Genomic DNA, 16,901 nt, shown 5'->3' with positions numbered 1-16,901 from the left:
CCTATCATGGACTAGACTGTCAGCGTAGTATTACCACTCCATGCTCCAATCATAGGCCAGAAAAACCTGGAACTTGTAGAATCTCTTAATTTATTATTATTTTTAATTTATTTTTTAATATTTTTAATTTTATAATATAGGTCTTTAAAACTGCCAAACTTTCTCTAGCTAGTTTTAAAGACCGCAATGCCTTGATGACTTTTGGCCATTAGCCCTGAAGCAGTGGATGTACTTATTGCCCACGAAACGCTGGCCGCGTCAGCGGCATAGCCATTGTACAGGCATCACGGCGGCATAGCCATTACACAGTCATTATAGGACTTTCAAGCTATAATGAAAACTGCTTAAGATAAGTAATTCAGTTACCTTTAACTTCTCTACCTTTGCGAGTATAGCAATGTTAAACAATATTTAGTCACAGCAGGGTTGTAACAGTAGATTATTTTCCTTAGGGTCTATTTATGAAAAATAATTCTAAGATCAACCACAATAGAATTTAAAATGAAGTTTTAAGTATAGACTTTAAGGTTTAAACTTATATTATAAAATTAAAAATATTAAAAAATAAATTAAAAAGAATAATAAATTAAGAGATTCTACAAGTTCCAGGTTTTTCTGGCCTATGATTGGAGCATGGAGTGGTAATACTACGCTGACAGTCTAGTCCATGATAGGACTTTGCGTAGGCTCCAATTCTGAGGCCTTTTCCTGGATTAATAAATAATTTTTGCTTGTATTTCTCGCATTTAGTGGGATATAGCCTCTTGTATGAGTAACAGGTACATATGTCACCATAACCCCCTTATAGTGTATGGTGAGTCTTCCAAAATTTCCCCAAAACCTAATATACCCACTTGTCTACCACTCCAATAGCCCTTATGGCTGCAGGTGTCATTTATATGGCTATACAGTAGAGTTTGGGTGGGTTTTGGTGGGCTCATACTTTCCATAAATGTAGTGGGTAGCGTGGGATATGGGCTAGGATCCCCCTTTCGATGGTTCACAACACTACCAACCAGTCTATTCCTGCCCCGAATATGCTGCCTGCCTGCCCCGAACACGCTGCCTGCCTACCTTCCTTCCCCGCACTGAAAGCCAGTGGTTTTAACCCGCGGGCTTAAGCAGGTTAAAACCACAGGCTCCAAAAACCACGGGCTCCAATAAAACGATTGCCTATTATTTTTTTTAAATCTATGCCGGCCCTGAGATCCTGGAGGGTAAATGACCTGCAAGATGTCTAAAAACTTACCCTCTGTTTTACTAAGGTGTGCTATGCATTTTCATGCGCGCTAAATATACGTGTGCGCTGCTAACGCATCCATAGACTAACATGCACGCGTTAGCATTTAGCACGTGGTTAATGTGTGCTGATATTTAGCACGTGCTAAAACGCTTAGCTCAACTTTGTAAAAGGAGCCCTTAGTTTTAAAAATCAGCACTTGGATGTTTTGGTGATTAAAAAGTAGAAGTGCAGGTTAATGCCATTTTCTGGACGTCTATTTTTTGAAAATGAGCCCCTTTGTCTCTTATTTTAAAAGTAACCAAAAAGACAGAGAAGGCGACCTCTGGGTGCTAAAGTACTTTATTCATTCAAATAGAGACTCAACACACATGTGTTTTGGCGAAAACAGCTTACATCAGGAGTCTATATTTCTAAAAACATAAATATATGAACATACAGTTATTCTGTGGATAAAAAAGCATATGAATGATAAAAGAATTAATAAAATTAAAATATAATAAAAAATGTATACAATTTTTTTTAAAAATGTATATAAGAAATGCATCCAATAAAAAGGAAGAAAATGTTAGCTTTCCTAAAGCAGCAAAACGCTGATTTATATTTTATTCAGGAGACGCACCTGTCAATGATAGAGTCAAGAAAACTCGAAGGGGGTTGGGTTCGCCAAAATTTTTTTGCCCCTGCAGTTGGCAAGAAAGCTGGGGTTGCCATATTAATAAATAAAAAATGTACAGCTAGTTTTCAGATGATTGATTCGGATCCTTTGGATAGGTGGTTACATGTAAAAATGAGCATGGGAAATACTACCCTGGAATTGTTCAATGTGTATGCCCCAAATACGAATCAAATGGAATTTTTAAAAAATCTACAACAATTATTACTCCCACTGGCTACTTCTAATTTAATAGTGGCTGGAGATTTCAATGCTGTAATGGATCCATTAATGGTTAAAAAACCAAGTAAAATTATGAAGTCACTAGGGTTAGATAATTTGGCACAATCTTGTAATTTAATAGATGTATGGCGTATACTTCATTTTAATGATCGAGAATTTTCCTTTTGTTCACAGGTCCATAATTCCTTTTCTAGAATTGATTATATTTTTGTCTCAAATCAAATAGTTCAGAAAGTGACAAAATCTATCATAGATCCTATCATTTTTTCTGATCATAGTGTGGTGTATGGATTGAGTTACAAGCTGATGAGCAAGATTATTGTAAGTCCGTTTGGAGATTTAATAATACTTTGATTGCGGATTCAAATTTCCTTGAAGAATTTAAATTAAAAATAATTGAATTTTTCCAACTTAATACCTCAGAAGATATTAACATAGAAATGTTATGGGATGCATTTAAGGCTACTATGAGAGGTAATATTATTTCATATTCGGCATATATTAGAAAACAACTGAAAAATCAATTTCATAATTTGGAAAAAGAAATTAAACATTTGGAAAGTAAATTAGTTGATAAATGGGAGCAAAATACATTACAGCCTTTATTAAAAGCAAAAGGCAAATATAATGAGATATCTTCTAAATTTGTAAGGAAAGATTTGTTTTCCCAACAAACTCAGTATTATGGAAACTCAAATAAGGTGGGAAGATTATTGGAAAATTATCTTAAAGCAAAGAAAAGAAGAACAAAAATTATTGCAATAAAGGATGAAAATGGAGAAACACATACTAAAATTGAAAATATTTTAAAACAATTTCTAAATTTTTATAAAGACCTATATTCTTCTGAGCCTTATGGTGATAGGGAAAAAGATGGTTTAGAATTTTTGAATCTAATTATTGGACCAAAGGTTCCTGAACATATAAAAAGAAGTTTAGATGAGCCTATATCACTAAAAGAATTAGAGACAGCATTGAAGTCTCTTAGAATTGGATCCGCTCCAGGTGGTGATGGTTTTACAGTAGAGTTTTATAAATCATTTCAAAGTACCCTTTTACCTTATTTATTAAATTTATATCAATTTCAACTGACTAAAGATTGCATTACAGGTACTATGGCAGAATCATTAACAATTGTTTTGCCAAAGCCAAACAAAGATCCCACTTTGGTTTCAAATTACAGGCCTATCTCGTTAATCAATGTTGATGGAAAACTTTTAGCTAAGGTATTAGCTTTACAATTGGCTAAGGTTCTCCCTTTTATTATTGATATGCACCAAACAGGATTTGTTGCTAAGAGACATTCTTCTAACAATACTAGATTGGCTTTTCATACTCTAAATTTAACAAAAAATATGAATGATCCAGCTTTCTCGGTCTCTTTGGATGTGGAGAAAGCCTTTGATCGAGTTGAATGGACTTTCATGTATCAGGCATTAGATTGGTTTGGTATAGGTTCAGGATTCATACAAATGATTCGGACGTTGTATAACTCCCCAGCTGCAAGATTATACATTAATAACAATTTATCAGAGCACTTTAATTTGCAGAGGGGGGTTAGGCAAGGTTGTCCCTTATCTCCTTTGCTTTTTGATTTTGTTTTAGAACCCTTGTTATTAGCCATTCAACAAGCAAAGGGGATACAGGATATTCCAAGGGCAGATTGGGAATATAAAATCTCTGCTTATGCAGATGATATATTGCCTTATTTGAGGAATCCTGGAACTACCATTCCATGCTTACTTGAACTGATAGAGAAATTTGGAAAGTTTTCAGGATATAAGATAAATTGGAGCAAGTCAGAAGTTCTTCTACTTAATGTGCATTGTACTAAAAGATTATTTGATTCATTCTCATTTGTATGGAAAGAAGATAGAATAAAATATTTAGGTATTAGAATAAAACCACACTAGAAGACACAGTCAAGGAAAATGAAAATTTTTTATTAAAAAATAGAACAGAAATGTGCGAGCAATGGAATCCTTTACATCTTTCTTGGTGGGGGAGAGTCCAAACTATTAAAATGATGATATTGCCTGTGGTTTGTTATCAAATGAGTATGATACCAATTTTTTTTCAGGGGTCCTTTTATAAAATATTAAATAGTATTCTTACAAAATTTGTTTGGCTGGGTAAAATGCCTAGAATTGCCTTTGTATCTTTACAAAAATCAATTATGGAGGGTGGGGTAAATTTTCCAAACTTTTATAGGTATCATCAAGCCTATATTTTACGCCAGGGTATGTATTGGGTCCTCCCAGATCTCATGGAAAACATCCCAGACTGGCTGTATTTAGAGTGGCGACTCATGTTTCCTTTATATCTTTCTCATGTTCTTAGTATAAAAATGCCTAGAATATATAAAGAGAATAGAATTTTGATGGATACATGGAAAACATTACGATATGTCAGTAACTTATCATCTAACCCAATACACAAATCAACAAATCAATCTATTTGGCTAAACTCCAAGATTCAAATTGGCGGTTTTAAAATCGTATGGAAGCATTGGATTATTGCAGGTATAAGAACTTTAAATGATGTTATTTCAAATGGTAAACTGCTTGGTTTTTCACAGTTGCAACATAAATATGGTCTAAACAAATCACAAAGTTTTAAATGGTTGCAGCTGAAGCAGGCTATTCAGGAAGGGTTCCCTGAATGGAAAAATCTTAGCAATCAATATAGTCTGGAATTCTTATGCTTTCAGGCAGATTTATTGGGACACCATAAGAACATAAGAAATGCCTCTGCTGGGTCAGACCCGAGGTCCATCGTGCCCAGCAGTCCGCTCACGCGGCGGCCCAACAGGTCCAGGACCTGTGCAGTAATCTTCTATCTATACCCCTCTATCCCCATTTCCAATAGGAATTTGTCCAATCCTTTCTTGAACCCCAGTACCGTACTCTGCCTTACCGTACTCTGCCGTACTCTGCCTCTGGAAGCGCATTCCAGGTGTCCACCACACGTTGGGTAAAGAAGAACTTCCTAGCATTTGTTTTGAATCTGTCCCCTTTCAACTTTTCCAAATGCCCTCTTGTTCTCTTATTTTTCGAAAGTTTGAAGAATCTTTCCCTCTCTACTCTCTCTATGCCCTTCATGATCTTGTAAGTCTCTATCATATCCCCTCTAAGTCTCCTCTTCTCCAGGGAAAAGAGACCCAGCTTCTCCAATCTCTCAGAATATGACAGGTTTTCCATACCTATTATCAGACGTGTTGCTCTCCTTTGAACCCCAGGCCACACAGTGGTATAAATTAATATCTGGATTCATGAATAAAAAAAACAAAGACTGGTCTTAGAGATATTTGGAGCATTGAGATTAAGAATCAAATTTCTGCATCTCAATGGCCACGAATTTGGTCTTGGATAATGAGATGTACAGTGTCTGCATCTATGAGGCAAACTTGGTTCTTTTTGTTGCATAGAGCATTTTGGACCCCAGTTAGATTACAAAAGTTAGATAGCTCTAAGTCTAATAGATGCTGGCCCTGTAATCTGGAAGCAGGGACTCTAGATCATTTAATATTTTCTGTCCTTGTATCATGGCCTTTTGGAAACCAATTTGGTCTCAAGTTAATTGTTTATTAGAAAACCATGTAGCTCTATCGTATGATACAATTCTATTTGGGACGTCCATGAGAATAAAAAGTCAAATTTCATCTAGTAATAATAAACTTTTATTAATAATGACAGGAGTTGTCATTCAACATATCACTAGAAATTGGAAAAATTGACAAGCCAAGAACTTCTTACGTCTGGCTTGTGTCCACTTAGATACATCAGGAAATATAGAAATTTTGAATCCATGAAATTCCACCTTTTCAGTCCTATAGAATAGACGAAGAATTGCTTCTTTATCTTGAAGAAAGACAAAAGTTACCAATAAAGTAGCTCTAGTCATTTGAGTTTAGGGGCAACTTTTCAATTACGTTTCCCCTGTAAATGTTGCATTACTTATCAGAGTAATAGATATATTTTTTATGAACCCGGTCAATTGCAGTTTTTTCTTGAAGGTAAAGTAACCATAAGAAATCCAGATACCTCCATGGAATCTACCCAGTAGGCCATTAGTTAAATAACTCCAACTGCACTCTGTTATTTGTATTGTATTAATTTAGTTTATTTCTTGAAACCAACTACCCTTGGAAGTGATTGATTCCTTCTCCTCTCAGATTGTGGACTTTACTCATAGTTACTATGTGGCATTATTTTATAATTAATAATTGTTTTTCTTATTGGATTGTTATATTTCCTTCAAGCACTGATTGACATGTTAATTTGTAAAAGTATAAATTAAAATTAAAAAAAAAAAAAAAAAGAAATTGGAAAAATTACACCAGACTCAATTACACTTTCTGGTGGAATTCGTTATGCCATATATACCAAATGGAAAGAATAATTGCCATACAAAAAGGGAATTATAATAATTTTAAAAAGATTTGGGGGCCATTGATAACATATTGTAATGATTAGACACCTTTTTACACTAAAAATATAATTATAATTATGGGAAAGGGGGATATATATAGCTATATTATTGGTTTAATCAATATTTTTGAATATATTATATGTAAGATATGTTTGATTTATAATATTTGTGGAAAGGGAGGGTGGAGAAGGGGCTTAATTTATGTATTGAAGATGATAATAGAAAAGAAATTCAAGTGATTTATATGATTCAATTGATGTAATATTGTACATTTGTTGTAAGATGGAAAAATGAATAAAGAATTGGAAAGAAAAAAAAATGAAATGCAACATGTAAATGTTTATATGATAATAAATGAGACATCATCTCGATATACAAATCTAAATACCAAAGGATGAAAAAATGAAAAGCATATGAATGAAACATTTAATAGACAATGTATAAAATAAAATCCTATTAACTTAATATTAATTACCAAAACTAATCATATAAATAATAATAAAATGCTAGAGGGGCATGCGCTCTTGAAAATTCGTGAGCGCTGGCGCCGTGAGGTGTGCTTCTGTGCCAGTCCTCACGGCGCCTGCCTGTGACTGTGCAGAAGACACCAGCGACTCCTCCCTCCCGCTCCTCTTCAAAGCGGCCTGATGAGGTTTGCCAGCCGCTGTAGCGAACCTCGCAAGCTGCTCTCCACCTCCGTGCAGGAGTCGCCGTGTCACCCCCCGCCTTCACTCGCCACTGCCGCAGCTGAACCTCCTCTTCAGAGCAGCCTGCGATCGTGGCCGGCTTTAAAGAACCTCACAGGCCGCTCTCCAGCTTCAGTAGCATGCTCCCTCTGATGCACGTGATTGCGTCAGAGGGAACGTGCTACCGAGTTGGAGAGCAGCCTGCGAGGTTCACTAAAGCCAGCCACCACGATCGCAGGCTGCTTTGGTGAAGAGGAGCAGGCCAGAAGACGCCTGGATGTTGGGAGGGTAAGAAGGGAATCAATACCGGGAGCCAGGGGGAAAGGGGTGTGCTGGGGGAGACAGAAGGGGCCATGGATAGGGAGAGGGAAAGGGGGCTACTATGGGGGTAGGTGTGTCCTGGGGGCAGACGGCTTTGCTCAGGGGGGGGAGGAGACAGAAGAATACAGACAGTGACCAAGGAGAGAGAGAGATAAAGAAACACAGACAGACAGACAGACACATTTATTCTAGCACCCGTTAATGTAACGGGCTTAAAGACTAGTATATTAATAATCTTTAAACATATATATTTATCCACAGTAGCAAAATATATTAAACCAAAAATGGACATAAAAAGTTACACCAATAAGTCATGCAAATATGTATAGAGTATAAACGGTCCTATTATATAACTTTTTCACAGATAAATATATGGAAACTATTTGTAAATTGATCAAGGTTAGAATATGTGAAGAGAACATTATATAGGAGAACATACCTGAAAAAAGGTTTGAAACCTAATAATCACCTTTAATTATCTCGTCCTAAAGTTGGGACATAGAAGTTAACTTCAACAAAGAAACTCACCATAAACCATAGAAATAATGAAAGTATGAAGACCAAAAGAAAAAAGAAAAAGAAGAGAGAAAAAAGGGAGTTGTGTTTTCTCAATTTTATACTTTAATGTGATGTGGCTTTGATAAATGCCATAATCATATTTCATGATGAAAATGTGACTGTAAAAATTATGTCTCATGTATTATCATATAAACATATTTACGCATTGCCATTGTTGTATAATTTTTTAAAATTTTTATACATTTTTATTATATTTTAATTCATATGGTTTTATAATTCATACAGTATGTCTTTTGTACAGAATACCTGTATGTTCATATATTTATGATTTTAGAACTATAGACTCCTGATGCAGGCCGTTTTGGCCGAAACGTATACGTGTTGAGTCTCTATTTGAATTAATAAAGCACTGTAGCACCCAGAGGTTGCCTTCAATGTCCTTTTTGGTTTCTCCAGTGTGAGGAGGTTAATTCTGTGTTTGCTACATTAATTTTAAAATTAAACATCCCCCACCAGTAAAACATATCCATTAAAAACAACTGTGCCCCATTGTTTCTTGAAAGCATGGTATCAAAAATCTCACCTAAATAGAACCCTCACCCCCTTCCCCACCCCTAAAAGCACACTACCAAAATAAAAGAGCATAAGAACACCCTTACTGGGTCAGACCAATGGTCCATCTAGCCCAGTAACCAGTCCTCACGATGGCCAATCCAGGTCACTAGAATCTGGCAAAACCCCAAAATGTAGTAACACTCTCCATGCTACCAATCCAGGGTAAGCAGTGGCTTCCCCTGTGTCTGTTTCAATAACAAACTATGGACTTTTCCTACAGGAAACTGTCCAAACTTTTCTTAAAACCAGCTACGTTAAACTCTCTTACCACAACCTCTGGCAACGTGTTCCAGAGCTTAACTATTTTGAGTGAAAAATATTGCCTCCTATTGGTTTTAAAAAAGTATATCTCTGTAACTTCATCGAGTTATCCCCTAGTCATTGTAATTTTTGATGGAGTAAAAAAATTGGTCTACTTGTACCTGTTCTACACCATTCACAATTTTGTATACTTCAATCATATCTCCACCCAAATGTCTCTTTTCCAATCTGAAGAGCCTTAATCTTTTTAGTCTTTCCTCATACAAGAGGAGTTCCAACCCCTTTATCATCTTGGTCGCTCTTTGAACTTTTTCTAGCTCCACTATATCTTTCTTGAGATAAGGTGACCAGAATTGAATGCAATACTCCAGGTGAGGTCACACCATGGAGATATATAGAGGCATTATAAACATTCTTAGTCTTGTTAACCATCCCTTTTTTAATAACTCCTAGCATCTTGTTTGCTTTTTTGGCTGCTGCTACACATTGGGCGGGTTTCATCCTATTGTCTAAAATGATACTTTGATCTTTTTCTTAGGCACTAACCTCCAAGGCACTAACCTCCAAGGGGGGACATGATTGAGACATTTAAATATGTCACAGGACGTGTCGAGGTGGAAAACGACATCTTCCTTCTCAAAGGACCATCGGTCACAAGAGGGCACGAACTCAAACTCAGAGGAGGGAACTTTAATGGTGACACCAGGAAGTACTTCTTCACAGAAAGGGTGGTGGATCACTGGAACAAACTTCCGATGCAGGTGATCAAGGCCACCAGCGTGCTCGACTTTAAGAATAAATGGGACATCCACGTAGGATCACTACGAGGGTCGAGCTAAAGAACTAAGTCATTAGCACCCAGACTTAATGGGGTGGGTCAGTAGAGTGGGCAGACTTGATGGGCTGTAGCCCTTTTCTGCCGTCATCTTTCTATGTTTCTATGTTTCTATAGCATCTGCTAACTATAATTTGGGTTATTCTTCCCAATTTGCATCACTTTGCATTTGTTCACAAATTTAATCTGTCATTTGGACACCCAATACACTAAAAGTGGATCATTTTTTTATTCCGTCAAAAATTACAATGACTAGGAGACACTTGATGAAGTTACAGTCAAACTTTTAAAACCAATAGGAGGAAATATTTTTTTTCACTCAGAGAATACTTAAGCTCTGCAATACATTGCCAAAGGTTATGGTATGAGTGCTTAACATAGTTGGTTTTAAGAAAGGTTTGGACAATTTCCTGGAGGGAAAGTCCATAGTCTGTTATTGAGACAGACATGGGGGAAGCCACTGCTTGACCTGGGATCGGTAGCATGGAATGTTGTTACTATTTGGGTTTTTGCTAGGTACTAGTGACTTGGACACTATTAAGGTGTACATTGCTAGATAGATGGACCACTGGCAGTTAATAAATCCCAATAAATAAATAAATAAGTAAACACAAATAGAAGCCTATCAATCCAGCTAAAAACAAGAATATTCCACACTGAAAAAAAAAATGAAAGGGAAAAAAAAAAAAGAAGAGTGTTGGCATTTTTTAAGGTTTGGGGGGTGAGGCCAATGCTGAGAGAAAAAAAAAACCCATACTCATTCGCTATTAATGATTGTAGTAACAGAACTGTCAGTCCCAGGCCTGAATAACAATCATAATATCAATAGACAGCCACTTAAACTAATATGGACTTCATAGACAGAGATATTACTTTACCTCATCACAATTAAAAACTAAAACTTGTCTTCCAAGAAGCCCACCCAGAGCTTTTACAGATTCAGTTTTTCCTGTTCCAGCAGGGCCATATGGATTTCCTCCAAGACCCATCTTCATAGCTTGAGTTAAAGTAAGATAGCACTTGTCAGTCAACGGAGTATAAACTAGCTTAGGTGCATTCCCCTGGGAAAAAAAACCATAGTGATAGAAAAGCATTTCATTTATTGCCTAGATAACAAATAGATAAATCTATTTACTAAGCTATGTTATGGCATTTACACACATTAGTTACCAAATAATGCATATTAATTAGCAATAATATGCACTATTTCCTAGTAACACAGTTTAACAGCATTTTTTTAAAATCACAATGGAAACAATGAAATGTAAAGTATGAAAATTCACATAAAGCAGTTCATTACTATATCAAATGAATAACTCAGCTTGGATTTTCAATTACTGCATTGTTCATGGAATGGAGAAATTAGGTTCTTACTTCCTAATTTTCTCTTTTTTAGTCTCTCCAGACCGGCACAGAACGAATGGATTTACACTCCTCTGCCAGCAGAACACTGAGACCTTTGACAGTAGTACAAGTGGGCTGTACAGTCCCATCTACAATCAGTCTGATAAATAGCCAAGCAGGAACTAATTAAGAACTAAATAACGGTGACCTATAAACACACGAACTCCACTCTCATATGGAGAAGACAAAGTAGTTGTCCATATGGACATGGAAACACTGTTGGATACTGATTAGAACAAGAATCTTAAAAATGTCCCCACAGCTAACCAGCTAAGCTAGACAAAACAAATGCCGCTGCTCTTACCATACTCCCCCCAAAAGACCAAGACAACAAGATACCACAGAAAAAAATGTTCTCTGCGCGAAAAAACACCAAATAAAATGACAGGGCGGGGTCTGTGCCAGTCTGGAGGGACTAAAAGAAAGAAAATTAGCAGGTAAGGACCTAATTTCTCTTTCTTTAGCATTCCTCCAGACCAGCACAGAATGGATGGGATGTACCAAAGCAGTACCCATCTTGGGTGGAACCCCTGAAGGGCCACCACAAGAAAACACTCACTGAACACCTGCTCACTGAACATCGTGTTTGGATGCGCCTGAACATCCACAAGGTAGTGGCAAACAAAGGAATGGAGAGAAGACCAAACTGCATTTTTACAGATATCCACCAGAGGCACAAGAGAACCCTCAGCCCTAGAGGCCACCTGACCCCAAGTGGAATGAGCCTTTAGAAACTCCAGAACAGGCTTCTTTTGAAGAAGATACGCTGAAGCGATAGCCTCCTTGATCCAATGCACAATTGTAGCCTTTGAAGCACCATCCCAATTACGAGGACACATTATAAGGACAAAAAGACAATCTACTGACAACTCCTGGGTCTGCTGAACATAAGCGCAAAGGACTCTACAGTAGTGCTGCCTGATTCACGATTCAAATCGATTCACCAATTCACTTCGGGTGAATCGATTCGAATCGATTTACCACGCCAAAAAATTGGCCTCCCGATTCGTTTACTGACCCTCCCCCCTCCCCCCTAAAGCAGGAGCGGCAACGCTGCCTCTTGCTGGCCTGCCGCTCCTGCTTTAGAGGGCGAGTGGGAAGGGTCAGTCGGGAAGTGGCTTCCCCGCAGCAATTTACCTAAATTCAGCAGCCTGCCCTGCAGAAGGTCGCAGGCTCTAGCGATCTTTGTAAGCTGCCATACATCGTCCGAGTTGTCTTCTCTCTGACGCGGTCCCGCCCCTTCTCTGACATCAGGGGGGCATGCAGGCCTTCAGGGATGGGGTGCAGGCCTTCAGGAGACATGCAGGCCTTCAGGGGTGGGGTGCACGCCTTCAGGGAGGACAGTCTGGCCTTCAGGGAGGGACATGCAGGCCTTCAGGGGTGGGGTGCAGACATTCAGGGGAGGGGGCCCTGGTGTAGAAGTACATGAAGGGAGGGAGGGAAGGGGTGGTTAAAAGAGACATGCATATGCTGGACTTTGGGGGGAAGAAATAATGGGTCTAAAAACAGAGGAGAGGGAGAGATATGGTGGGCAATGGGATTTAGAGATGAAAGGAACAGAAAGGGAGAGTTGGTGGACCCTGGGGTGGTGGGGAGGAGGGAGAGATGCTGGATGAAAGGGTATTTGAGAAAAGGTGGATCTGTGGATGGAGACAAAAAAAAGGAAAGATGCCAGACTTCCGGGAAAGGGAAGGGAAACGGAAGGGGAGGACAGCGATGGAAGATGGATGGTTAGCACGGAGAAAGAAGAAAGAAGGAGACCCTGGTAAGCAAGTTATCAGAACCAGAGCCTGGGACCAACAAGATTTGAATAATGACCAGACAACAAAAGGTAAAAAAACTAATTTTATTTTCTGTTTTGTGATTACAATATGTCAGATTTGAAACGGGTATCCTGCCAGAGCTGGTGTTAAAACACAAGCGTGAACTAGGATTTAACAGAGAGAGAAAAAGTCTTTTTTGTTTGTTTATTTTGTTTACACCACGGCGCCAGTGTGGTTAGGGGAGGTGAAGAGGCTATAAAAGGGGTGAAGAGGCTATAAAAGGGGTGAAGAGGCTAAAAATAAACCCACCAGGATGTTTTAAAAAAACTACCCAATTGGGCAGGAAAATTGAATTGAATCGAAAAATCGATTCAATAGGCTGCATCGAATCAAAATTTTTTTTCCTGAATCGGGCAGCACTACTTTACAGATATCCAATTTGCGCAACTATCTCACAACTACCCAAGACCGGAAAGACAACAGACTGGTTCATATGAAAAGGCAAACGAGAGAACCAGCTGCAGCATGACCTGCTCCCTAAAAAGCTCCAGGAAGCAAGGCCTAAATGAAAAGGCCTGCAGTTCAGAAATGCGTCTCGTGTAAGTAATGACCACCAGGAACCCCGCCTTAAGAGGGGTCTTTCAACGTTTAGGAGTCGAGAGGCTCGAAAGGAGGACAAACGAGCACAGAAATAACCAGATTGAGATCACAGCCTGGAACCGAAGGACGAATTGGTGGCTGGAGCAATTTCGCCGCTCTCAAGAATCAAATCATACCTGGAGAAGTAACCAAATGCTGACCATACAACAGACCACGAAAAGAAGACAAAGCCACAATCTGCACCCTAAGGGAGGACCACGCAAGGCCCCACACCAAGCCATCCTGCAAAAACTCCAAGATGTGAGGCAAAGACGCATGAAGTGGGGCCATGCCATGAGCGAAACATCACTCTTCATAAAGATGCCAGATGCATACATAAGCCCAAGTCTTCGGGAACCCAAGAGGGTAGAGATCACCTCATTCAAATATCCTTTCTTGTCTCATATCATTTCTGGCTCTAAAGAGCCAAGCCATAAGACAAAAGGGAGCCCTGCGGGCTGAGCAATCTGAAGAACTCTACCCATCAGTTGCCACGGAAGAAAGACATACAGTAGGCCATCCATCAGCTAAGCCTGAACTATAGCATCCAGCCCCTCAGCCTGGTAATCCCTGCATCAACTGAAGAACCTCGGCGCTTTAGCATTGACACTCATGGCCATGAGGTCTATGACCGGCTGGCCCCAGGACTGAACAATCAACTCGAAGGCTTCTATCCAGAGACACCACTCCACAACCAGAGTTGTGATCCAAGCAGGACCGGATTAAAGGGTAGGCCCAGTAGGCACGTGCCTAGGACCCGAAATCATCAGGGGGGCCCGCTGAAGGAGGGCAAACAGAAGACACCTTTCCAATATTTTTTTCTTCAACGGCAACACCCCCTTCGCCCCCAGCATCGATGGCAATGGACCGCCCCCTGCATCAACGGCAACATGTCCGGATCAAGTGACGTCAGAGGGGGTGGACCAGCAGACGCAGGGACTTGCTGCAAGGTCTCGCGATGACTGCGTCTGCCGGTTCTGCTCGAGAAGAAGTGACGTGGAGGAGAATGGACCGGCAGGCACAGTTATCACAGGACATTGCATCAACTCCCCGCGTCTGCCGGTCCATTCCCTCCGACGTCACTTACTTCCTGAGCAAAGCTGGCAGCTGCAGTCATTGCGGGACCTTGTTGCTCCAAACTTTGGAGGGAGAGAGAAAGGAGCATAGAAGGGTGGTGGAGGAAGAGAAAGAGGGAAGGGTGGTGTATTGGAAGGAGGGTGGTTGAGGGAGATAAAGGGGCAAATGCTGATGGAATTGGTGTGCAGGAAAAGAGGAGAGAGACATAAGGGGGAAGGATACTGGATGGAATTGGTTTGGAGGGAAAGAAAGGGAGCAGATGCTGATGGAAGTGGGGGGAAGGGAGAGGAGAGAGTGAAATGCCAGACCATGGGGGTGTGGGATAGGGAAGGGAAGGAGAGGAGAGAGATGCCAGACCATTGGAAGAGGGAAGGGAAGAAGTAAATGCCAGACCAATGGAGGTGAAGGGAGAAATGGAAGGGGGAGGCCTACAGTTTCTGGAAGGGACATAGGAGAGAAGATGCCATATAAAAGGGACAGAGAAAGAGTAGACAGTGGATGAAAGGAAGAGAGTGACAAGAAGATGAGGAAAGCAGAAACCAGAGAAGACAAAGCTAGAAAAAAAAATTATATTTATTTTTTTTTTGCTTTAGGGGACATGTGTCACTGCTTCTGTGGTGTTGCATTGGTACAGACTGACATTTTCAGACAAATTTCATCACAAATGCTTTGGATATATTCAATGATAAAATTGTCATCTACGAAAGACCTTGACAAATTGGTAGTGATCAGAGCTATTTCACAGCTGGCACATATAAATAGATTTTGTTGTGCACATTTTGTTGACCTTTCTTTAAAGATTTATTTTTCTTTTTTCTCAAGTTAAGTCTCAATTTTTCAAAACCATGCCATGTTTTGTTTCATATTGTCACCTATAGTTGACTATCTCATGACATTTATCAATTTTTGTCAAATCAAACACACTACTTTCTCATTAGCAGTATCTATAAAATACCGAAGCATCCATTCTTCAATGAATTGGCAATATTCTGCACAAAAATTGTGCAATGGGCAGATAATATATAATCACAAATGTATTTTATAAATTTGATGAGCCTCAAGGAGAAGTCCTGTGTATTTCTTGTATTTTTACAGACAGTTCTGATGTTTTCCAAGGGCAAAGGCTAAAGCTTTGTGTCAAGTAACTGAAAATTATGTACTAGTAGGATTGAATTAATACTATATTAAGCCTAAAGAAAACATATATTTGTCGAACTTTCAGCTCCCCTCCACCAGTGAGGATCATCATTCTTGTCCTTTCTCCTAGGTTTCCATAATTTACCAGTAGTGTGTGGGAAAACTGCAGGTGCTGAGGCAGTAGCATGTTCTAAATAAATATGGAGACTATACAAACACGGTCATCAAGTGGAACGGCCTAATGATTGGAGCAGTGGGCTGACAACCAGGGAAGCTGAGCAAGTCATTTTCACATTCTACTGACTCTGGTGCAAAACAGGGATGCCAAGGGTGCACATCCATGAGATTCATGGAGGATGTATCACCATCTTAGATTCCATGGCAGGGGCAAGGAGGAGATGAGGTCTCAAGCAGGAGTGGAGGTTCAAGGCTGTCTAGCAAGCATCATGGAAAGAACACAGTAGCTCCTTCCAATTGCCATCCTCTGAAAAGTTATATTTCCCTGGTCGCAAGCACCTCGAATACTGTGTGCAATTCTGGTTGCCATATCTCAAAAAATATATAGCGGAATTTGATTTGATTTATTAAATTTGATATACCGCTTTCACATAAGTGTTAAGCGATTTACAATACTACTAATAATAAAATAAATTAGGTGGGGCAGACTGGATGGACCAATTGGGTCTTTATCTGCCGTCATCTACTATGTTACTATGAATGGCATGGAAACGGTAGAAGTGAATCACTTGTTCACTCTTTCAAAAAATATTAAGACTATGGGGCATGCTATGAAGCTACTAAGTAGTAGATTTAAAACAAACTGGAGAAAATATTTCTTCACATAATGTGTAAACTCTGAAATTCATTGCCGGAGAATGTGGTGAAATCAGTTAGCTTAGCAGGGTTTAAAAATGGTTTGCATAATTTTCTAAAAGAGAAGTCCAAAGGCCATTATTGAGATGGCTTGGGAAAATCCACTGTTTAGTCCTAGGATAAGCAATATAAAATCTTGTTGCAGTTGTCCAGGTCTCACCATGCCTGGGTAGAGAGAACTGACATTTCAGCCATCAAGCTG

General features: G+C 39.3%; 1 protein-coding gene across 3 annotated transcripts in view; it reads right to left on the bottom strand.

Annotated features, from left to right (window-relative positions):
- The window catches only part of DYNC2H1 (dynein cytoplasmic 2 heavy chain 1), a 499,560-nt gene that overhangs the window by 321,078 nt on the left and 161,581 nt on the right, over positions 1 to 16,901 (bottom strand). For all 3 annotated transcript variants that reach the window (XM_033947955.1, XM_033947953.1, XM_033947954.1), the window contains exon 33: positions 10,685 to 10,867. In XM_033947955.1, the coding sequence (XP_033803846.1) occupies positions 10,685 to 10,867 (183 nt within the window). The remainder of the gene's footprint in view (positions 1 to 10,684; positions 10,868 to 16,901) is intronic.

This window comes from Geotrypetes seraphini, chromosome 6, assembly GCF_902459505.1.
Source record: "Geotrypetes seraphini chromosome 6, aGeoSer1.1, whole genome shotgun sequence".
NCBI classification, from domain to species: Eukaryota; Metazoa; Chordata; class Amphibia; order Gymnophiona; family Dermophiidae; genus Geotrypetes; species Geotrypetes seraphini.
This window is presented reverse-complemented; position numbering and strand designations above follow the sequence as displayed.